The sequence below is a fragment of the Labeo rohita genome, chromosome 25 (assembly GCF_022985175.1).
Source record: "Labeo rohita strain BAU-BD-2019 chromosome 25, IGBB_LRoh.1.0, whole genome shotgun sequence".
NCBI classification, from domain to species: Eukaryota; Metazoa; Chordata; class Actinopteri; order Cypriniformes; family Cyprinidae; genus Labeo; species Labeo rohita.
This window is the reverse complement of record NC_066893.1, coordinates 80,850-105,136: the sequence shown is the minus strand read 5'-3', so window position 1 is coordinate 105,136 and position 24,287 is coordinate 80,850. Positions and strand designations below refer to the sequence as shown.

The window sequence follows — 24,287 nt, the reverse complement described above, 5'->3', positions numbered from 1 at the left end:
TATTGTAAAATATCATTTATTTAGGGCCCTGTGATTTGAGTAATGCGGAATGTCACGGAATTTGTCAAAGTTTGAATTAATTAATCAAAAGTAGGTCATCAAACCGCAATATGGACTAGTATCTGTAAATATTACGCCGCAAAAACATTATTTAAATGTGATTCCTGCATGTTCTGCGTGTCTCTGTTTTACTGAATGGAGCAGACGTGCTGTTTTGTTTACTACACACACTGAAGCACGCGTGACGCTCGCGGTACATTCAGCTTCTGTCGTCTCACTAAACGAGGACATAAATACATGAACAATATCTGCTGAGAGTCACTTCATGAGCATTTCACCGCTGCATTTTAGGAAAACTAGCATGTGGAAATGTAAATGAAAAATTAAAACAGAAAAAACGGAATTTGGGAAAAAATAAAACCGATTTCATAGGGCCCTATTTATTCCTGTGATCAAAGCAAAATTTTCATTGCATCACTACTCCAGTCTACAGTGTCACATGATCTTTCAGAAATCATTCTAACATTTCTGATTACGTTAAAAACTGTTTTTGTGGAAACCACAAAAAAGGAAAGAAAAAAACACTTCTATTCAGCAAAGATGAATTATTGTGCTCCAAAAGATTTCAAATAAATGTAATTGTTTTGAACTTTCTCTTTCTAATGAAAACATTTTTAACATTTATACTAATTGCAACAATTAATAATAACTGAGCAGCAAATCAGCAAATTAGAATAATTTCTGAAGGCTCATGTGACACTGAAGACTGATGCTGAAAATTCAGCTTTGATTACAGGAATAAATTTAATTTTAAAATATTTTAAAATACAATGTAGTTATTTTAAAATTATAATTATATTTCAAGATATTACTGTTTTTATTATATACTTGATCAAATAAATGCAGTAATGTTGTGCAAAAGAGACTTGTTTCAAAAACGGCTCAAATCATAATTATTCCAAACGTGGAATCATGACAGGTAGTGTATATATAGTTTATATTTGAATTTTAAACTTTCTCATGTGTCATACACCGACACTGCATTGAGCATCTGCTGTCTAGATACTGAGAAACCCTTGTAAGTGGGTCAGCATCAAGTCCTTGATCGACTGTCTCTGTCTGTCTCTCTGTCGAAGTGAACGAACAGCTCCTGCCTTCACATACAATCAGAACATGCAATCTGAGCTATAGCGTGTGTGATGTTTACCCTGACTCAAAGCCTGGCCGAGGATCTTTAAAGGTGGTGGTGCGAGAATTGTGGTCCACAAAGTATCGCACCCCCTCTGCTGTGTACTTCATCTCCCAGCCGGGCGGCAGGGGCGGCTCCTGGATCATCCTGCAAATGGAGGAGGGCAGTGAGAGCAGCGCACCCTGCTGGACGCTTAACACTAAATAAAACTATGTTTTTCAGTAAAATCTAAAACGCAATGAACAAATAAACAATGCAAAAAAAAAAAAAAAAAAAAAATGAGCAAACAAAGAATGTTTTGCAGCTTAAGTGGATGAGCTTGATAATGTGTGGTAGTCATTTTGGTTAAGCAGGCAACTACCTTAAAAATAACGTAGCTTTCCTAGTAGTAGTTACAGAGTTAGGCATTAAAAGTATGATACACACTGCATGGAGTGCAAAAAAAAACACCCTCTTAGACAGGAGGCCCTCTGACTGACAAAAAGCAGTTGAGTGCAGTTGGGCAAATCTGACGTCAGAAAACATACTTGAAAACAAACGTTTTCTTGTGCATATCCAGTGACTAGATTCTAACTTCCTCAGAAGTGCTTATTTTGACAGCAAACAGGACTTCGTTTCCAAGTGGGCGGTAAACATTTGTCCTGGGGTTGCAGGCCTATCAGCCAATCAGATTAAAACTGCCAATTTTAGCCAACTCTTGCCCACTTTTATGTCAAGTCGCACTATAGCTGTTTTTGGCACATTACATGGCATGACATTATCCGGTGCCAGTTGAAAATAAAATTAAATATTTGCGATACATCATATGTGCCAGATGAAAAACACTGCTTAAGTCACGTACTGCTTTAAGGTTGTTAGTAACTTGTATTGTTGGCAACTATATTTTCAAAAAGGTAGCTCAAGTATGAGCAGCTAACAGCTTTGCATTTTCAAAGTAACTTCCCCTTACTGACGCAAGACACACAATCTGCAGATCATTTGCTATGGGTCACGTGACAGGAGGACATGATTACCCTTGGGTTCGAGGATCCTCCCACTGCGTCGTCCGTGTGTTGTGATTGACATAGTACACTCTTCCGTTGTCCTGGCGTTTCTCTGAAGGAAAAAAAAAAACAAGTTTCAGCACACATATCATTAAGCTGAATGGTCTTAACAGCTAAACAGCTTAAAGAAGTTAAAGTCCAAAACAAAGATTCACATATAATGTACTCGCCCACCATTATGTCATTACAAAACATATACCGTACTCGCCCCCTTGTCATCCAAGATGTTCGTGTCTGAGGATTTTTCTCCATAAATTTGATCTGATATGGTGCACCAATTTTGAACTTCCAAAATGTAGTTTAAATGCGGCTTCAAACGATCCCAAATGCAGTTGTAAACAATCCCAGTCAAGGAAGAATGGTCTTATCTAGTGAAATGATTGGATGTTTTTATTTATAAAAATACAATTTAAATACTTTTTAATCTCAAACGCTTGTCTTGTCTTACAACTGCATTTGGGATCGTTTGAAGCCACATTTAAACTGTATTTAGGAAGTTCAAAATCGGGGCACCATATCAGTCCATTATATGAAGAAAAATCCTGAAATGTTTTCCTCAAAAAACAATTTCTTTATGACTGAAGAAAGAAAGACATGAGCATCTTGGATGACAAGGGGGTGAGTACATTACATGTGAATCTTTGTTTAGGAAGTGTACTTCTCCTTTAAAAGATATATATATATATATATAAAAATATAAAAATATATATAAAAATATATATATTTGGTTTTTTTTTTACAGCATTTATTAACCTTTGTTAATGTAAGTTGTTTGTTCATGTTAGTTCACAGTGCATTAACTATTAACAGATACAACTTTTGACATTAAATGTTGAAATTAACAGACTGAAATTAATAAATGCTGTAGAAATATTTTCATTGTTTAGTTTAACAAATGTAGTTATCTAATTTAAAAAAATGAAACCTTATTGTGTAGTTGTTTGAGTTATAGCTAAAAACAACGCTAAAAATGCAATAAATGTGTTATGCAATAAGTATACATTACATAAAATATGAATCCATCAAACTTTACTTGTAAACGCTGTTGCTTCCTGATAAATGTACAGCAATGCTGTAACTGGGTGTTACTGTTTAGACTGGTCATTAAAAGAAATGTTCACCCAAAAAATCCAATCGCTGTCATTATTTACCCACCATTATGTCATTACAAAACATATACCGTTTACATTATTCTTTATAACAAATTTACTGTAGTGCTCTTTTCTCAGTTTAAGTTGTTATTTACTGATTCTTCCCTATTTTGATGAAACGGGTGACCAATTCTTTCACATATTGAAAACATAACATTTAAAGTGATCCTCTTCTGTTTTCTCTCTATACGCTGATGGGTAAAAGAGTGTCAAATTTGACAGCGCTGACTGAAAACTGACAAGTAAGTGCGGCATCTCGCTAGCGCCTGCTCCAACATACAATCTCAAATAATCACTTTTCAACTGGGTTTAAAAAACAGAAAGAAGGCTTAAGGATCTAAAGATAGAAAAAGAAAAGAGAAAATCTGCTGGCCAATCGCTTTTCCACAGAGAAAGACGCAGCCCTTTGCAAGAACCCCCTCACCCCCTCATTCACTTGACGACTAACATCTTGTTTTCATTAAGAGTCGTTTGTGGAGCACACAGTAGCCCTCACATTACTGCTCACACAACACTCTCTTTTTCTGATTTTTTTTTTCCCCTTTTTAACCCTCTCATCGCAAAGATTTCCTAGCTCCATTTATGTTGCTGAACTAGAAGTACTGTTACATGAGTTTTTAACAGACAGAAACAATTAAATACAAATTCTTTTAAACCAATATTTTTGTTTTGTTTTATATGGATAGGTACACATTTTTAATTTTGTATCCAGTGTCCAATAAAAGAAATTAGCTCAACAATATTTCATGGCTATTTATGTTATAACTAAGACAATGATCAGGCTCTGCTTCACTTTGTGGTCTGGATCACCTCGTCGAGGTTTATTTTGCTGCTGATCCTTACTATTACACGTTACTATTAAATGTCGCTGCTTTGAGACCAAAATGGTTCTGAATGTATTTTCATCTCTGTTTTGGCCTATGTACGAATCCTGTTGACTACACAGTTCCTGTGGTGCTGCTGGATGCCACCAAAATCTACTATACATCAGCAGATGCAGCACTAAAGTTTTAAATATTAAGTAGCATGAATATTTCAGCCAACTCTGGCCTAAGCGATTCTAGGCCTCTCTCTACTCCTGAAGTTAACGTCAAACTCACACTGAGCTCAAGACACCGGACCTGAAAATAAAGCTTGAAGGAGGACTTACCCCAGCCTGGAGGAAGAGCCCCGAGCGGGTCATTCTCCACCGGACCTCCAGACGACTGTAACAGACAAACAGAGAGAGACACGCACAGTAGTTAGGACACACTTTCTGAACCTTTTCTGTGTAACACCCCCCTCACAACAGAACCCACAGAAACCTGTTCAAGTAAACCAGTACCAACCCAAAAAACAGCAGGACCATACAAACTACAGCTGCCGGTGGGCTTCTACCTACAGCTGTACTGCAATAAACCCTGTGAGACAACGTGCTGGATGTTTCTAGAAGGTGCTGAACTCAGCAGATCACAGAGTTTGCCTCCCGCTCTCAGAACAGAGACTGACGGAGGTGTTCGAGTGCCTAGCCAGTGCCGTCCAAATACTACATGCCTGCTACGGGCAGAAAAAGACACACACACTGACACACATATGCATGCAGTGTTCCAATGATCTCACTGGCTGCTAGAAAGCCCCACCCTGTCTCCATCCGCCCAATCCCGACCCCACCCATGCCTCCGTCCTCTTCTAGCGGAGCTGTGAAAGTACACAGGGAGGCGCGATGTCTGAGCGGACTGAAGTGAACATTCATGAGCGCTCCAGATGGCCCAGCCCCCCACCGGACAAAAGCACCTTTATTCACCCACCATGGCTGTGTTTACTCTGTGCACACGTGTGTGTGTGTGTGTGTGTTTGGTGCACGGAAATTTCATTTATTTGTACACCAAAAACATCCACCCAGTGTGTGTGCTTTAGATGGGCATAATTATATATGAAAAACAGTCAAACGCAAACTCTGTGGGCATGTTTGTGCATTTATACCCCTAAAAAATGTATGGAGTAAATTTAAAAATGGCTCTTTTTCTTAAAGATGACATTACAAAGCACAGTAGAAGCCTGTTTCCGCCACTGAATAAAAAATAAAAAAAACAAGGTTATTGCGACTTTTTATCTTACCATTCTGACTTTTTTCTCAGAGTTATAAAGTCAGAATTGTGAGATATAAACTTGCAATTCTGTGAACATATTTTTTTTTCTCCTCAGAACTAGACTTTATAACTCGCAATTGTGAGTCATTTACATCTCACGATTCTGAGAAAAAAAGTCAGAATTTCGAGTTTATACGAATAACGGTTCATATAATGCGATTCTGAGAAAAAAAAGTCAGAATTCCAAGTTTATATGCTGAGATTTTAAGGGAAAAAGTCAGAATTCCGAGTTTATATGACGCGATTCTGAGGGAGAAAAAATGTAAATTCTGAGTTTATATGACACGATTCTGAGGAAAAAAAGTCGCAGCTGCGAGAAAAAAAAAAAAAATCAGAATTGAAGAAAAAAAAAAAAAAAAAAAAAAAAAAAACCTTTTTTTTATTTTTATTTACTGGTGGAAACAGGCTTCCATAAACCTCAGACCTTTTAAACCACAGGCTAAATTAAACTATTTTAATCCATGCTGGGACATAACTATACTTTCAGAAAATAACATAGTTGGCATTAAACATTATGAAACGAGAATTTAATACTCACAAAGATCTACTTTTCAATCAATTTTATCTACACAAAATTCAGGCTGTCACTTTATGATGGTCCCCTATGAAGCATTTAAGATTGTCCCTGTATAGAACAGACTATTTTAAAACAGGGCAAGTCTTAATCATCTGCATATATTTTTAACAATTTATATAATTTAATTCCGTTTTCTCTTATACTTCTTATTTAACGGTGAAGTGTGTAATTTCTGCAACCCAAGCATCATAAATGGAATAGCTAAATAATACTTGGGTTTCCTAAGCACGCCCCTCGTCTGCCGTCTACTCCATCAAGCAGGTCATCCTGCCCCAAACTCATGCCACTACTGGCTAAGTTGATGTTTTTGTGTTGGGCACGTTTGGATGCTCTAACAAACACAGTAATGCTCTCATAGAGTCACAGAGGCACAGTATGTATACTCTTCACGGTTAAAGGTTTTATTGTGCATATTAAGCTGGTATACGATAAAGTATTTTAACATCTAATCACTTCAATTTTAAAGAAACTGTTGATGTTATAGAAAGAAAAATAAAAAAATAAATAAAACTTAAATGCAGTGAGCACTGAAGACCATGAGTGTTGCCATTTTCCTATGGGCCTTTACCGTGTCACTGCATTCGTCTTAAACTCAAGGCGTTCCTACACTCGCAGCCAAGAGCTCTGACTAAGCGAACTTTAAACTGGCATCTCGCAATAGCCATTTTACCATAGTTTTGTCCTTTTTCCAGCAAGCCATTATATCAGTGGTGCTTGTGCATGAGGCGTATCTGATATCTCACATCTTCATTTATGAAGCAATAGCAGTTGTATGCCTTAGTTGGGCTAAAGATGGTCAAAAATGAGGGGGATGTTAAAAACTAGCGTGCGTGTGTCAGTATGCCCCACCCTCAGCAGTTTCTATGACTAAAAAAGGTAGGAAAAAAATGAAAGAAAACCATGACATCATCTTCACTCCCTCCACACAGCCATTAGACCCAAACCAAGCCTCAAAGAAACAGAGAGAGAAGGAGAGAAAAAAATAAAGGCTTAGAGAGAGAGGGTGAGCGAATACATTAAAAAAAACAAAAAAAGAATAGAGAGACAAAAGAAAACAGAATTACTCACTAAGCATAGAAGACTCGATTGTCCACATAACTGGCAACAGAATAAAAACTTTCCTTTTTTACTTAAAGGAGAAGTTCATCCCAAAATTAATTCTGACATGAATCAGGAAGCAGCACTTTTAATGTCTGACAGGAATGAAGACAAGGCTGGGAGAGACATAAGTAAATTTTGTTCAATGGATCGTATTGTTATTGGACTAAATTGAATTATCATTTAAGTAAATTGAGCTGAATAATTACATTAGTATCTTACTGGAGCCGTTTTACAACTGCAGTTGTATGTGTTTCATAATTGAATAACTTTGCAACATTAATACTGTTTATTGTGTGAAGCTGCTTTGAAACAATGTATTGTGTAAAGCACTACATAAATAAATGTGGCTTGATTTACTGCAACGTTTAAGCTGACAAAATGTCTCGCTTTAAAAAAAAAAAAACGTTTAGTACATAAAAACTCATATAAAGTTAAAACTTCAAAAGATTTATAAAAAGTCATGAAAGTTGTGTGCTCCGAAAATCACACGATCTAGGCCATAAAGGCCATAGTCTATCCTGCACAGCCTCGCATTCATCTCAGTATCCACCCTGACTAAGGTCTATTGCAGTAAAATTGTCGGATTACCTTCTCCGTTAAGTGTTTCCCATAAAATAAAAGTACATATTAACAGCTGTCAAGCTCCAAAAAGGAAAACAATAGTCCTTGTACTCTATATTCAACAGACTCAAATTTACCTCATTATTCGTCTTCCTCTCTACCAAAGCTTATTTTTGGAGCTTGAAAGACATGATTACTATGTACTACTGTCGTTGGAAAAATCTTCTTATATATATATATATATATAAGAGAACAACAGTGAGAGGGTTTTATTTTCGCTTAAGGCCGGAAGCGGTTGTTAATGATACATGATTCTCTCAGGAGATCCTAATGAGCTGCAATTAGCACACAAAAAGCCCAGTGTGCTGTGTGACGTGAGCCAAGACCAGCAGAGTGAGCCGTGTCGTGTCAATGGCACAAAAAAAAAAAAAAAAAACTACTTCTACTGCAGTAAGCATGTAATGTTGGAATCAGCTGTCACATTTGACACTCATGTGAGAATTAAACCAAAGGTCTCTTGAACAAACGCAGCAAACTACCATCTAAACTTCATAACATGATCATATACTGCCAAATATACACTGCATGAATGGCACAGAAGCACCTCTGTAGAAGCATTTAGGTGTCTTTACACAGAATCCTGCTCAGAGGCAGCATAAATGCATGTACACAGCGAAATACAACTGCATACTTTGATGTTAGGGTTTGAGCAGGCCACAGCCCTGTAGTGTAAAGATGCTTTTATGTTACTGATGTGTGCCATAAATGTTGAAGACAACCAAATCTAAAATTGTACAAGTATAAGAGAAGCATAAATAGATAAACATGATCAATATTTCTCATAATGCACCCGCTGGCTGCTATATTGCACCTAACATTGTCATTTTTGAATCCCTTTAATGCAAAATCAACATAGAGAGGATTTATTTTTTTTTTGATTTTAACAAGTATCAAGGATAACACAACATCAATATTAAAACTTTTATTTTGTATTAGTTTGAAAAAAGAATTAGTCATTTTATCATCATATCATCATTAAAAGCCATACTTGAAAGCTATTTAAGAGGCCTAAACTGCAAATTATCAGTATATTACGAAGCCATGATGACGATACACATACACACACACACACACTAAACTATTTATAATGAGGCAATTGCAGTACAAACAAACTGGAAAAGAGTCTTTCTTCATCCAAAATGTTCTTCTGAAACCTTTCCAAGGTATGCAAGCACTGTATTGTTTCAGATCAAGTCTAAAGACACAACGATTCATCCCCATCTTAGATTGGGCGTCTCTGGTTGTTATTGTAGCAAAAAAAAAAAAAAAAAAAAAAAAAAAAAAAAAAAAAAAAGGCACAACATTTTACATGGCTTATTATCGTCTGCAGGCCAAGACACACTTGGTGGACTATCCTATGCCTCGGATTCATTGGATTTGAGTTTTCGCATGGAGTTGTGGTATTCAAGCACTCTGAACTTAAAGGGTGTGTCTTGGCTGGTTAATATGGATCCTGAGAGCACAGCGAACATAGCTTCATCTATTCCACGGGCCTTAAAAGTGCTGCCGCAAAGGCTTATTGAGTGTGGTGTAAAGAACCTACAGAGAAGTGCTGTTTTGTGTACATAAATGACACTGTTGTGTATTCTAAAGTTAACAAAATTCAAAACATCTTGGTCCAATTTTATCTTTGTTTATAAAATGGAGTAGTTTGCAGAATGAACCCTAAAGCTCGAGAAGAGGGGGTTCCATTCAAGAATGAAGCCAAACCTGAATTCTGAGTAAATCTGTGCAGCATCTCTCTACTAATAGTCAAGCTGTGAGTTCGACCATTCAAAAAAGCAACGTTGCCACATCAATGCTGATATAAATAAAAGGTGTTTATAATCTCATTATTGGTGCATAGATAAACACGTCACATTATTACTACGAAGTATTACAATGTTGTACTGAAAGACAGGTGCTCACACAGTTTTTCCTGTGAAATTTCTGGTAAAATACACTTTAGATCATGTATAAACAGGCCCTTTAGAGAAATACAGGTAAATCAGTAATTCTCCAGGATGAGATGATGTGATGTTACCAGGAAATTTCTGTTTTGGCGAACAAACCAGTGTACTCAGCACTCTATATAGTACAGCTAGTTCACTGAGAACGTACTGTACGTGCTATTACTTTATGTACTGCACTGCTTTTTAATTGTGTTTTCATGTCAGTGTGTTAGATCTTTGACCTACTGTGCTTTTAAAAATGCATCACTGCTGCAGCTTTGCAGTTAGATACTACTGTATGGCATGTTGTTGTAAAAGCAAAAACCCCTTCTGTGTGATCAGCCCCTTACGCCGGTCACTATAAAGTCAAAAAAAAGCTGTCAGATTGGACAGATGGTGAAACTAAAGCGCTTCTCCTCAACAGGGTGGATGAAGAAAGCAGTAAAGCATTTAAAGGTCATTCAGAGTGACTGACATTCATTTATCAGCATTTTGGTGCTGTTGTATGATTGGTGTCTCAACAACAAAAAGATAGAAAGCTGTCACTTGTGTGAACAGCAGATATGATGTAGTTGATGCAAATATACCATGATAAATACGATGCAGACAAAAAAATCCATATGGCTTGAATTTTACAGTAATTTGCCAATTTTAATGTATGAAAGTGGCTACTGACACGTTACCTGAAACTATAACTACTATATATATATATACATATATAATTTCTGTGAAGCTTAATTTTTAGCAACCATTACACCAGTCTTCACATGACCCTTTAGAAATCCTTCTAATAGGTGCTCAAGAAACATTTCTTATTATTAATGTTGAATTTTTTTTTTTAATCAATTTATTTTTAATGTTACAAAAGTTCTTTTGAACCTTTTATTAATCAAAGAATACTAAAATGTGACCCTGGACCACAAAACCAGTCTTAAGTAGCACAGGTATATTTGTAGCAATAGCCAAAAATACATTATATGGGTCAGAATAATCTTTTATGCCAAAAATTATTAGGATATTATGTAAAGATCATGTTTCATTAAGATATTTTGCTAATTTCCCACCGCAAATATATCAGAAAGTTTTTAAGTTTTAATAACTTCATTTGGACGATTTTCTCAATAATTAGATTTTTTTTTGTCCAACTCAACTACAGTTTGAGTTCTGCCGATTTCAAATCCATTCAGCCGATCTCCGGGTCTGGCGGTAACACTTTTAGCATAGATCATTGAATCTGATTAGACAGTTAGCATCTCGCTCAAAAATGACCATATATAATGATGATATTTTTCCTATCTGAAACTTGGCTCTTCTGTAGTTACATTGTGTACTAAGATATCATTGCGCCTGCTGCACCCATGGTACAGCAGCAAAGTTCCTTGATTATTATGGTGAAATGAGAGTATAGTTCCTAGCCATATCGACCTAGAAAATCGCAAATTTTCATTTTTCGTCCGTCTTTGTACATGATGTAACTACAGAAGAGTCAGATGATCTATGCTAAGCTACGCTAAAAGTGCTACTGCCAGACCCGGAGATCGGCTGAATGGATACGAAAACGGTAAAACTCAACTGTTTAACTCCAGGGGAGTTGGACAATGAGTCTATTTTCAAAAAAAGTGGAGTGTTCCTTCAACATAGGACACACATCATACAACAATGGAAAACTTATTTATTCAGCTTTCAGATGATATATAAATCTCAATTTAAAAAAAAAAATGACCCTAATGGCTTGTTTTGTGGTCCAGGGTCACAAATAGTCATCCCCATTGTCAGAAAAATCGCAGCAAATCGCCTTATTAGAATACTTTCTGAAGGATCATGTGACACTGGAAAACTGGAGTAATGATGATTCAGCTTTACAAGAGCTATTTTAGATTGTAGTAATATTTCACAATATTACTGTGTTTTTTTGTATTTCTGATCAAATAAATGCAGACTTGGTGAGCATACGAGACTTCTGTCATAAGAGAAATTGACAAGAACAGATTGGCATGAAATACAGCATGAACAGTTACATCCTAGTCAGTGATGGATGATTATCTGTAAGGCAACCTCTAAACCAGAGCTTAGTACACAGTCCTGTTATGTTTTTTTTGTTATTAACTGTCAAAGACAAGTAAAAGACGTGTAAATCAGAAGCACTTTGTTCATGAGGATAATGAAGCATGACCCAAGTAGTGCTGTATTTACCTGGTAGAGGTATCTCTGGTTGAACTGCTGCATGGCTCCCTGCAACTGGCTGCGTTGAGACTGCCACTGCTCATAGTTGCGCACAGACTCCGCTGTGGGCCGCTGCCACGTGGTGGTCCTGGTGTTGTGATCCACATAGTAGAACCTGCCACGCTGATCCACGCGCTTCTCCCATCTACAAAAGACATAAATCATGGATTAACACCAGACCCGGATAAGCGTGTATGTGGCCATGCACAAATGTGAACTGTAAATACTCTCAAGAGCTGTTCAGTCTAAGTTATGGTCGGCACCCATAGCCTTGTGGTTAGTGCGACGACATATAGCGCAATTGCGCTCACAACGACCCGAGTTCGAATCCCGCCTTTAGATCCTTTGCCGATCCCGCTTCCCTTTCTCCTCCCAGTACTTTCCTGTCAGCTCTCTACTGTCCTCTCACAATAAAGGTGTAAAAAAAAACCCCCAAAAATATAACTTAAAAAAAAAATTATAAGTTATGAAAAAATAATGAGATTAAAATATTTTAATGCACTGGCCCCGCCCCAGACCTGCACATCATCTTATATTTCATATAGTTGAATGCTGCAAATATGATGTAGGGCAGTGGTTCTCTAACTGGGGTACGTAAGGTGACGGAGGCGGTACGCAAACAAAATGCTGAGCTCTGTGATGAAATGTTTATGTGTAATAAATTTTATGTTGAATTAAATAAAATATTTATTTCTAAAGCTTTAATTTGTAATGTTCACTTGATACGTTCTCAACTGACACAAAAAAAGCTTTAAATAATCTTTTGTGGGTATTTTCATGGTCAATATGACACTTGCTATCGTGTGTTGATATTCTTCATTCCATAGGACCCTATGATTTCCGCGATGTGGAAAATGCGGACGGAATCTCGGAATCCAGTCATAAAAATGGAATTTACTGAATAATGCGGAATGTCATGGAATTTGTCAAAGTTTGAATAAATTAATCAAAAGTAGGTGATTACACTTAAATCAAACTGCAATATGGACTAGTATCTGTAAATATTATGGCACAAAAATACCATTTAAATGTGAATCCTGCATGTTCTGCGTGTCTCTGCTTTAATGAATGGAGCAGACGAGCGTTTTTGTTTACTACACACACTGAAGCGCGTGTGACGCTCGCAGTGATTTTCAGCATTCCGTTTTAGGAAAATAGCAAAGGTAGACATGGCAACCCGTCAAAATAAAAGTCTGGTTTCATGTGAAGACATTGTGCCAGATATATATTACCACTATTACTACTACTACTAAAATTAAACATGCATTTTTTTTAGGGTATAATCACATAACATTTATTCCACGTTTTAATTTTAATAGTAAATTCCCCTTTGTTTGCCAAAAAAAAAGTTTGCTTAACTTTCAATAATTAAAAGATAAACGAAATTAATGTTTTTATGCCTTCATTTGATAACCAGAACATTTTAAATACACAACACAGAATTTCTGATGGTAAAAAAACCTTTCATAAGGCTATTTTAAGAATACATTTGAATAAATTAAGTATAATAACAACAAAACATATGGTGAGAAAAAATAAAACATTTCATAGGGCCCTAAACATGTCATTTTTGTTAAACCTTTATTAAACTGAAGTGAAACTGTATGTGTTTCTTGATTTTAATTAATTAGACATGCTCTTCAATTAATAAAATTGAATTTACCATTAAAAAGGAGTTGAGAAAAATTAAAACAGAAAGAAATGAAATCCAGAAAAATTAAAATGGAAAAAACGGAATTTGGGAAAAAATAAAACGTAATTCTTAGGGCCCTAATTCCACAGTAAAAGAGTGCACAAGGCAAAGTGGCATACTGGATAAATACTGTGGTACTGGATAAACTATGCTTTCACATTTTTAAAACAACAATTACAATATTATTAGAAACGACACTAACCACACAACCTAAATCTAAAATCTTTTAGGGTTGAGATTTGATGTTGATGTGCAAACTCTTAGGGATGGACATTGCATTAGCAACTCATCAGCATGTAAAAACGTGAAAAAGACAGATACACACCCTGGTGGGAGGGGTCTCTCCCATGTGGTGGTCTTTGTGTTATGATCCACATAGTAGACTCGTCCATGAGGAAGAATTCGCTGTTCCCAACTACAAGAGATAAATACACTGAGCAAACAGATATGGCATGCATTCATGTTTATATTCAGCCCCCTGCTCTCTGACGTACCCAGCAGGCAGTGCATCGGTGGTGTTTGTCTCTGTGGCTGTACTGGTCTGGTCAGTGGTGGATGGGGTCTCTGTGGCTGCTGGCAGTGCAGAACTGTCCATCTCAGCAGAGGGGGCTGAGCTCAGTGAGGGTGAAGACAGAGCTGGACGTGACAGATGACCACCCTCTATCCCATTAGCAGCCGTTTCCCCTTTACCTGAGCAAAGACCAACAAAAATGTAAATTTAACAGCAAATTTTTGCAGTATCGTTTATACTGCATCATGTAAACATATCCAGCTTTCAGTGGACAGGAATTATTAAAGCTACTGAAAAGTCAGATGAATGAGAGAATAAAGGATGGAACATGCTTATTATTAAAGGAGAAGTTCACTTCCAGAACAAAAAATTACAGATGATTTACTCACCCCCTTGTCGTTCATGTCTTTCTTTCTTTAGTCGTATAGAAATTATGTTTTTCGAGGAAAAAATTAAAGAAACATTGTCTATATAGTGGACTTATGGTGCCCGCGAGTTTGAACTTCCAAAATGCAGCTTTAAAGGGCTCTAAACGATCCCAGCCAAGCAAGAAGGGTCTTATCTATAAATAATAATAATAAAAAAATAAATAAAATAAAATTTATATACTTCTGAATCTCAAACGCTCATCTTGTCTAGCTCTGCGTGAACTCTGTGTATTCCAGTTCATGACAGTTAGGGCGTGTCGAAAAACTCCCATCTCATTTTCTCATCCAACTTCAAAATCATCATACATCGCTGTTTTGCCTTTTTTGTAAGGGGTGTTTGACCCTCCTTACACGTTCACTGTAAACACTGGGTTGGTACTTCTGCAGCAATGTAAGATGATTTTGAAGTTGGAGGAGAAAATGAGATGGGAGTTTTTTGAAATACAACCATGATAGAGATAACTACGATCGCTGCTTTGTACCTGCTGAATTCCCAAATATGCTGGAAAGCGAAACGCCGACGTGTCTGCGTTCACAGCACCATCCAGAGGTGGATGAGTAGCCTATTAATCCTGCATTAATGTGTGTTATATTTTTCTGCTGTGTTATATTTTTTATACACTGACATTATTATTATTATTTTATGTTTAGCAGCATTTCTGTAGCCATGCTAATAACATACAACTACCACTACAACTGATTTTAATTGTTTCTATGCTCCAGATACCTATATTATACATTTCTGGCTACAATAATGCCCTCTTCCATTTGCTGATTCAACCAAACTTGTCAATAAGCTCTTCGCTGATTGACTTGCACAAGAACGCTTCATGCGAAGTTTCTGCTGAAATGTTTGAACTTGGGCGCCCACACATTTCGCTTCATTCACATAGCCCAGCGTGAATTCGCCTCTATTCACGTCTTTGCATCGACTCTGTATGTAATCTACTCGCGCAAATAATTAAATTTGCATTTGGTGTAAACGTGTGAATGGACAGAGCTCACACAGCACTAGACAAGTATATAAAAAAAATGTATATTAATTGTAATTAAGCTCTGCAAAAATCATCCTGTTCTGTTCGAGGCTGCTTTAAAACTTAATGAGCTCTGCTCGCCCCACCCCTCTCTTCTCTCTGTGGAGTGACTGTTTACTTAAGCCGCATTTAGCCGGTAAACTTGCTAACTAGCACGTTATTAGGAAAGGTGATTGCAGAGATTCATAAAAAAAAACCTTACACTCACTTCTGCTGTAGGTGAAGCTGGATCACGAATGATTTGCGAGAACATAGACACATTTATGTAGATCGGGAGGTGCATTCCCTTCACAAACAAGTGTAATCCACTGCATCTTCAGCGGCTCAGATGTTGGGAGTAAATGACGACCACCATGTTCATTATTACATCCAGCAACACAACACCTCAATCGCTCAATCTGAGATATTCTTGTCTAACTTACATCCCTGCTCCAGCATCGAAACAATGGAGGTCGGACTGTTACAGCTGATCTGAGGTAAGACGCTCATGTCAATCAACTATCATGGGAGCAGCCTCTGTCGGCGTGACGCAACAACGACAGACATCTGAGAACGGCTCGATTTGAAAAAGGGGATATTATTTTTACAGATTAATTAAAAACCACAACATGGATTTTTAGCATTATAGGGTAGATTTGTACATACACTGCCAACACACATTAATGTTCAAACAACATGAAAAAGTGAACTTTGCGTCCGATGACCCCATTAAGCTGCATTTTGGAAGTTCAAACTTGCAGATACCATAAATGTCCATTATATGGAGAAAAATCCTTAAATGTTTTCCTCAAAAAACATAATTTCTTTACGACTGAAGAATGAAAGACATGAACATCTTGGATGACAAGGGGGTGAGTAAATTATCTGTCATTTTTTGTTCTGGAAGTGGACTAATCCTTTAAAAGCACAAAAAATGTTACTGTTCTTAGATATTTTGTCAAAATAAAAACACCTTTTGTGAATTACCACTAAGATGAGCGCTCATCATCTGTTATCACATTATGTAATGATAATATTTTATCGCAGCCTGAAGTGACTTTGTACAAGTATGTTTGTAAATGTGTGTGTGTTTGTGTGTGTATCTGACCAGCGCTGTTCAGGCTGCTGATGGCCGTCTTTGAGTTGCTGCGGCATGCGTTGTCTGAGGATTCTCCATTCAGTTCGCCATTGGTGAGAACAGCTCCTCTGATATCAGCTGGAGAATCTCCGCAAGAACCCACGGATGAATGAGCTAAACTTCTGAAAACATATGAGGGATTCATATCAGACACACAGTGTTGTTATTATATGTATGCATGCTGGTTATTTCTGTGTCTTTCCTGTTATGCCTCTGTAAACCCACACGCTGTGAAAATGTTTAATTATGGGTGTGTCCAACATATCTGTATGTGGGGCAAGTATTTTTAGTAAATATCCTGTAATACTCCCACGAAGAGTGCACACAATTTGCTAGATTGCCCAAGCAAATTCTATTATTTGGGATCTATTATTCAGGCCTAAGACTGACTAGACAACATTTATCACCAAAATTTTCAAGCAACAAATTGGCTTGCCAGTCGTGATTATTTGATTATTGGTGGGTTTGGCAACTCTGCTCCTGGTCTGATAGAACTGACATTTTTGTCCTTTTAATTTAACAGTTAAGCAACAGAGTTTCTTAAAAGTATGTTCTCTCAGCTAAATTCAGTCATAATAAATAACTGTGTGTGCAGTGTTTCATAAACAGTAACTGCATGCACCAAAAAGCTGGTATGCTCTTTTCTTCATTTATTAATTTCAATATTTAACAGTTTTACAACAGATAGAAATGCAGTTCTGGAGTTGGTTCCACATAAGTTCCAAATAAGAGACAATAACCAAAACTTGTACGAACACCAACTTGTGGTTCTTCAGCCCATTTAGGATAGCATAGAAAACAAGGCTGCGTTTACTAGGATGAAAGACAAAGAACAGGAGGAACAGCAAAATACACTAAGAATAGTCAGTGATAAACAATGTGGAAAATAAAGATATTTTTGCTGACCTTCCACGGGGGCTGCTGGTGCTGGGGCTTTCTTCACTATGAGCTCTGTGCAGACTAGACCTGCTCGAGTGAACTATCTCTGCACAGGGGGGAAAAAAAAAAAGAAAAAAAAAAAACACAAAATCATCATAAGTAAGTGTATTATCATGCAGAAAAGTTTGTCATTCCTACATTACAAGATAAAAACCAATGACACAGACATTTGATGCTTTTAAAACTACCTAATTTTCATGACCTATTACTGTATGTTTGATAATTCCACATATATAACAATTACAAAAGAATAAAAAACATGAGACATGTAATGCTGTAATGCTCCAAAGTGTAGAGAGACACCAAAGAACAACTTGGAAAGTGCCAGTCATAGTATTGCTCAGAAAAACATAAAAACTGAGCTTAAAATGCTGTATGAGCCACTAATATTGAAATGTGTTGTGTGAGTGTCACATACAGTACAAAAGAAAATATTGAGAGCTGACAAACATACTATTATGCACATTTATGCTGCTCAGTTCTGGTTCACTGGACTACTTGCACAACTACTTGTTATGGCTTGGTAGTTTCCAGTTAGCGTTCAGCGCACCTACATACAGACAGTTTCTCATGAGGATGCAGATTATTACTACATTTTAGGACTGGCATTTAAAAAAAAAAAAAAAAAAACAATTAATCATATTCTCTGCGTTAACATGAATCATGTTCAACCTGCTGAAAGGTTACTATGAATATATTTCCCTTCCGTATGTGCATTTTGAATAATAAATAAATATATTTCCCCACTAACCTTTCGCATTCTCATGAACAGTATTTTACTGATCATATTTCATACCTGTTGATTGCACAGTTTTAAATAAGTTTGACTGATAAACACCCTTATGAAAACTAACCATGGATTTACTGTAGTAAAAGTGCCATGTTTTTCCCATTTTTACCATTTGTATAACAACACTTTTACTACAAGTAGCATACCATCGTTAAACTATGGTCAGTGTAGTACAACCTGAGTTAATTTGTGGTTATATGGTTTAACTTCAATGGTTTTATTTGTAATAATGGTTAATTAGTTTGTGTGTGTTGATGCTCTTATTCCGAGTCCCTACAGCTTATTCCATTGTTTAAAATGGCTGAATGAACGTGCAGTAAATGCCTTATTTAACGATGTTAAACATTTAAATAATTTTAACAGTAACACGCTGACAGTGCGACTATTGAATATTCATATTTTGGCATTAGACTACATACAGTGAAACGATGACAGAATATGACACAGAATAGTGACTAACATATTTAATACAGATACAAAAAGTTCATTATGATCTTATTCAATTTCTCAATCTCACAAACTGCAGCGTCACGATTAGGCCACTATAGAGCACTGACACCCTGTGCTGAACAGTCACGTATGATTACCAGCCACCGCTTTCTCAGATCGGTTAATGTTGGATTAAAACTTCACATTCCATTGAGTTTGGAAAATTCTGCACACAGTAATCATCAGAATGTGTCTTCTCCTGTCTCTGAAAATTGCTGAATTTGAAAGCATCCCGCAAAATCTAATTTTATTAGGTGTTTAAGTCAACTAGATGATTACAGCGCATTGAAAATGTACATAACCGGAAATAAGCTTTCAAAACGGAAGTGCGTCACGAGGCTCAGTGCAAGTAGTCCATTCTGACGGACATGAAAAGGTTATTTTAATTCTTTCAAATAAATAACAGATAACTACACAAATTCTTCTGGTCACACTTTAACTATTAACTATGAACTTCAATATACTCCTAATTACTGCCTATTAATACTCCATAAAGTAGTTGCTGACAATTCAGTTTAAGAATTGGGTAGGATTAGGGATTTAAAATAAGGTCTTGCAAAATAAGACATTAATTTGTGCTTTTTAATAGGGATGCTCATTTTAACCGGTTAACCATTAACCGACAGAAAGAATTTTGACCGATTAATACAATCAGTTAAACTGTTTAAAAGGTTTTTTTTTTTTCCTCAGTAATTTAAATCACAATATTTTAAAACGTTTGCTGAATGGTTAAAATAAGACAAAACTGCATTTTTAAGAGAAAAAAAAGTTTTGTAAATTGTTAAGTCGCATTTTATTATTACATTCAGTAACAGACCTGATGCCAACGCAAAATGTTGACAAACACTATAAAAATAGGCTAGGTTTCAATTTAACAGTATTCAGAAAAGAACAAGAATGAAAAATATAAGAAGCTATTACGACAAGCCAAAACTAATTCATTTAGGCTAAAGTGAAACTGAAACTAATGTTGGGTCTCTCATACGACACAAATCCAAATGTTTCTGTATTTGAGATGTATTTGAACGCCAAAATATTATTTATTATGTAAACCTGGTTTTGTACTTCACTCGCATTCCAGATTTCACATAAAACAAATTCATTGGCATAATATCACAGCAGTACGTTGATAACAATTAAGCAGTGTGATTTTTCCAAATGTTTGGCTGACTGTATTTTGTTATGATAATGTAAAGGCTGCACTGTCAAGTTAGCAATGCTTGAATGTGTGTGCGGCGCCGGCGCAATCAATTGTTTTTTTTCCCTTCTAACAGTGGAGACTGCTCCTAGTCATACAGATAATCGAAACTGTAAGCGGCTTGCTTTTATTTGTATGGTGTTTTTAACGGGTCACAGACACTTATCCTTTCTAAAATAATTAAATTCTAATATTAAATAATCTTGTTGGTTAACGGTTAATAATCGGTTAATGAGTGTCGACTGTCTGTTAGGAAAAATAGCTGAAATGAACATCCCTACTTTTTAAGTAATAATAAACAGCCAATATCTCTGTAAAATTCATGCTATTAACCAGTTAATAGTGACAACTGGACACTAAAATGTTACCAATATTCTTATTAACTCACAAAAGTATTCAAAAGTGAGAATGGTACATAAAAAGCATGTATTTTAAGATTAGACTTTAAATTTTGATGTTAAATCCACCATTGTATTGCACTGTATATAAATGTTCTACAGCCTATACACAGGATTAAGTTCAATTACATATAAAGTAACTGAATTACAGAAAAAAATAACAGAAAAAATAAGAGCAATCCCTTACTTTACGTTTTCAAGGGAAAAGTAATTAAATTACATTAACTAATTGCTTCGTAACTAGTTACGCCCAACACTGGTCTATTGCATGTTGTACTGTCTAACATTAACTAATCCATGTTTTCAATAATGTTAAACATGCAACAGTTGTTTCAAACATGTATGACTTCCTTTTTTCCTTGAGCAAAATATTTACAGCTTTTTTTTTTATATAAATATCAGTGTCATGTGACACGTGACAGTCCATATGACTTGTATGGTACATTCCAAGCATGCCCAAGTCATACACTACTTAAATTTCTGTCTGTTTTTCACACAAAGCCAAGGTATCATTCACAAAAAATCTTTTCCTCCTATTTAACGCTCAGACACAAGAAACAATGATATTTGACACAAATTTTGTCTAACACATCTGGATGACGCACATTTATAGGCAGACAAACTTGAATATTGAGCTGTGGTGGAGGAGATAATGGTTTAGATTTTTTCATTATATGAAAAAACTGAGTGAGCATTTCACTAAAGTTCTGAAAATCATGGTTTGGAATCCCGTAAGGGGGGAAAATTCTCATTTTTGAATAACCATTCCTTTAATACTGACATACGTTCGAAATTAAATAAAATAAATTTCTATACTGCTTATGTTGTCGCTCTTAATTAATCACGTGTTGCATTTTAAGTAGTTTAGCATAAAAGCGTCTCTTAATAAAAGGCTTGCAGTTGTAAAAGTCTAATGGAGTGGCATTAAAGCTTTTATTACAAAATTCACAAGTTAGTGTAAGAAAGTTTGAAGCTTAGTAAGTTTGAGCACAAGTTTCTGTTTACTGAACGTGTGTGTGCCATTCTGTCTTTCCCCAGGCCTGTACACAAAGACCTGTTTATGCAGTGTGTGTGTTTCAGAAAAAAAACTGCCAGGGGAAATGAGGGAAAACATTAAACCAACAAGAGCGACTTCAGAGTGAACAGAGGACCCTAACAGACCTACACACACTCCAACCTTTATCCACCGCTGAAGGTCAAACACAAACTCGCACACTGAGAGAAAACACACTCCAGATCTTTATACTGTACGTGGCTAAAACCAGGATTTCGAAGAGCCCATCACAAAGCCAGTTGTTGTTCTGGTATGTTGTGAAAGACATTTATGTCAAACTGCCAATGTGTTAAGTGTGAGCGTGCGTGTACAACGAGTAACTCACAGAATCACTAAATAAACAAACAACCAAATTTAAAAGCAGCAGATTATTCATTTCCAGAACAACAGTAAAGTCCTTCACAGACACAAGCACAAGCAGCATTTACACTCTGAGCTTGTATTGGTGTTTATTACGACCTCATTCATAGTTTAAAGCAGCTCCAACTCAATCTGCTCAAACGGAAACAAAACCACTTCCAAATTTCCAACTGTGTTTACAAAAGAAGATTTTCACAAATGCAACACATGTAATCGCCCAAAGTCACAGAACTTCCAAAAGACTAATACTGTATGAATAGCGTATTAAATGTAGGACTGGCAACTATTTTGCTCATCAATTAATCTGATGATATCTGAAGTCATGGAATATTGATCATTTAATGTCACAGCTGTTTTCTCCCATAAGTAAGTATCTATGGAAGAAACCCATTAAATAGCAGTACAACTGTAAATTTACTACATATGTAGGTCACATATGCTGGTGCTTTTCATCTTTTACCCAGACTGCTATTATTCACACTGTTTTCATATCATTTATTTTATTTGAAAAATTGCCTTTGCTGCTTATGCTTCTGGTCTTTTGTTCAAAATATTCACAAAAGCTAACTGAAATCCAAAACATGTTCCATGATTAATGGCAAGACAAAAATCCTAGTAAAAATCAGAAATACAGTCTGAAATCTGAAAAACTGAAAAACATTCCCATTAATTTTGTATAATATGGTTTCTTGTGTGCTTTTGAATACGTCAGTGCTGAGACATGAAATCCTCTTTCACTGGGGGATAAACATGAAGTAACACACAGGCCAAATTTCTCCTCCACTGTGTTGAATGACCAAATAATAGGTTTCAAATACTAATAATTGCACGGGTTATTTGTACTTATGCACAAAGGAGATTCCGGCAGATTCACAAAAGAGGCTGCACAAAGTACTAAATGCAGGGATGCTGATATTTTTTTCAAATTGAGGTTTAAAAATAAACGTTTTATGATAAGTAAAATAATTGAAAGAAAACAAATATTCTTCATTAAAGGTAACGTTCTTGTGAATGTTTTGAATAAAAGAACAAGAGAATGAACAGCAAAGATCATTTTCCACAGCTTGTTTTGTTCACATTTACCAAGGATACTGACATTAGTGGAGAAAGTTGTGTGTATATGTAAGAAATAAATTGACAACACACCCAGGGTGGTAATGCAGCCACAATGGGAAACCTACTTCAAACACTACCAAAACTACCACCTCACTACAAAAAAAAAAAAGTAATTTACTTTTTCAGTGGCAAAGACATATTATTGTAGTGGTGGGACAGCGCTGACAAGTTTTTGTTGCCTGAATTTCTGCACATCCACAACTGTCTATATGTGTGCACATGGGAGAGACATGTAGGAGAATAATCATTCTATTGTTAGTAATATTCATGTTATTTGTTTATTTATTTTTATTTTTGTGCTGTGGTACTTCTTTAAACAAACAATTTGGCAACGTGACAAATCTAATGGTTTGAACTACTTTATCTGTGCACTGCATTTATTAAAAAATTAACTCTAAGCTAATCACAATCAAGCATTCTACAATGCTGTGGTATAATTAATCAAAATGGCATGGAAGGCTATGCTATATATGAGTAAGCAAGAGAGAGAAGAAATAATCAGAACTGGCAGTGTCTTCATTTAAAGTGCATTAATCCACTCAATTGTACATGCTCTGTGTCTGCTGCAAGAACGCCAGTGAAATCTGAGATGGCCTGTACCACACTGGGTGTTATTATAGTCATCAAAATCAATTGTTAAATTCTGGAATCAATGCATAGAATTTTCAGATACATTTTTATATTTATCTGAAAATATTTTTTTTGTGCACATCTTCCTTAAACCTTAAGTGTGAGTTAACACATCTTCATTATATCTGTATTATTTTATTTACCACTGTATCATTAATTATAAATGCTCAAATATCATTTGGGATTTAAAGTTTCTGAGCAGCCACACCATATAGCATTTTACATCCTGAGTTAATTTTGCCTTTGTATAAAGTCGTAATTATGTTTTCAGAGACTTTCTGACCTTGACAGACATGATATTTGAAATGTTTTAAAAGATGAAAGACTTTTATCATGTTGACAATAAGATGACAATACGACACAATAACATACATTAACAAAACAAACTGGGACAATTTTAATTTCATGTCAACTTAAATAGTGCTGTGATATTGTTGCAGTTTTTTTACAGAAGATTTATGATAATACACCAGTAATAATATTAATTTTAACTCAAAACAATATTTCATGCTGGCATGTTTATTTATTTGACAGGTAGCTGTATAACAAGTAAGATAACCTACAA

General features: G+C 35.9%; 1 protein-coding gene across 2 annotated transcripts in view; it reads right to left on the bottom strand.

Annotated features, from left to right (window-relative positions):
• The window catches only part of wwp2 (WW domain containing E3 ubiquitin protein ligase 2), a 41,479-nt gene that overhangs the window by 11,036 nt on the left and 6,156 nt on the right, over window positions 1–24,287 (bottom strand). The window contains exons 6-13 of one of the 2 annotated variants that reach the window (XM_051099615.1): window positions 17,655–17,733; window positions 16,719–16,870; window positions 14,153–14,348; window positions 13,984–14,073; window positions 11,936–12,110; window positions 4,534–4,588; window positions 2,203–2,284; window positions 1,208–1,336 (exon numbers count right to left, since the gene is read on the bottom strand). In XM_051099615.1, the coding sequence (XP_050955572.1) occupies window positions 1,208–1,336; window positions 2,203–2,284; window positions 4,534–4,588; window positions 11,936–12,110; window positions 13,984–14,073; window positions 14,153–14,348; window positions 16,719–16,870; window positions 17,655–17,733 (958 nt within the window). The remainder of the gene's footprint in view (window positions 1–1,207; window positions 1,337–2,202; window positions 2,285–4,533; window positions 4,589–11,935; window positions 12,111–13,983; window positions 14,074–14,152; window positions 14,349–16,718; window positions 16,871–17,654; window positions 17,734–24,287) is intronic. The other variant, XM_051099616.1, reaches the window with a different exon arrangement.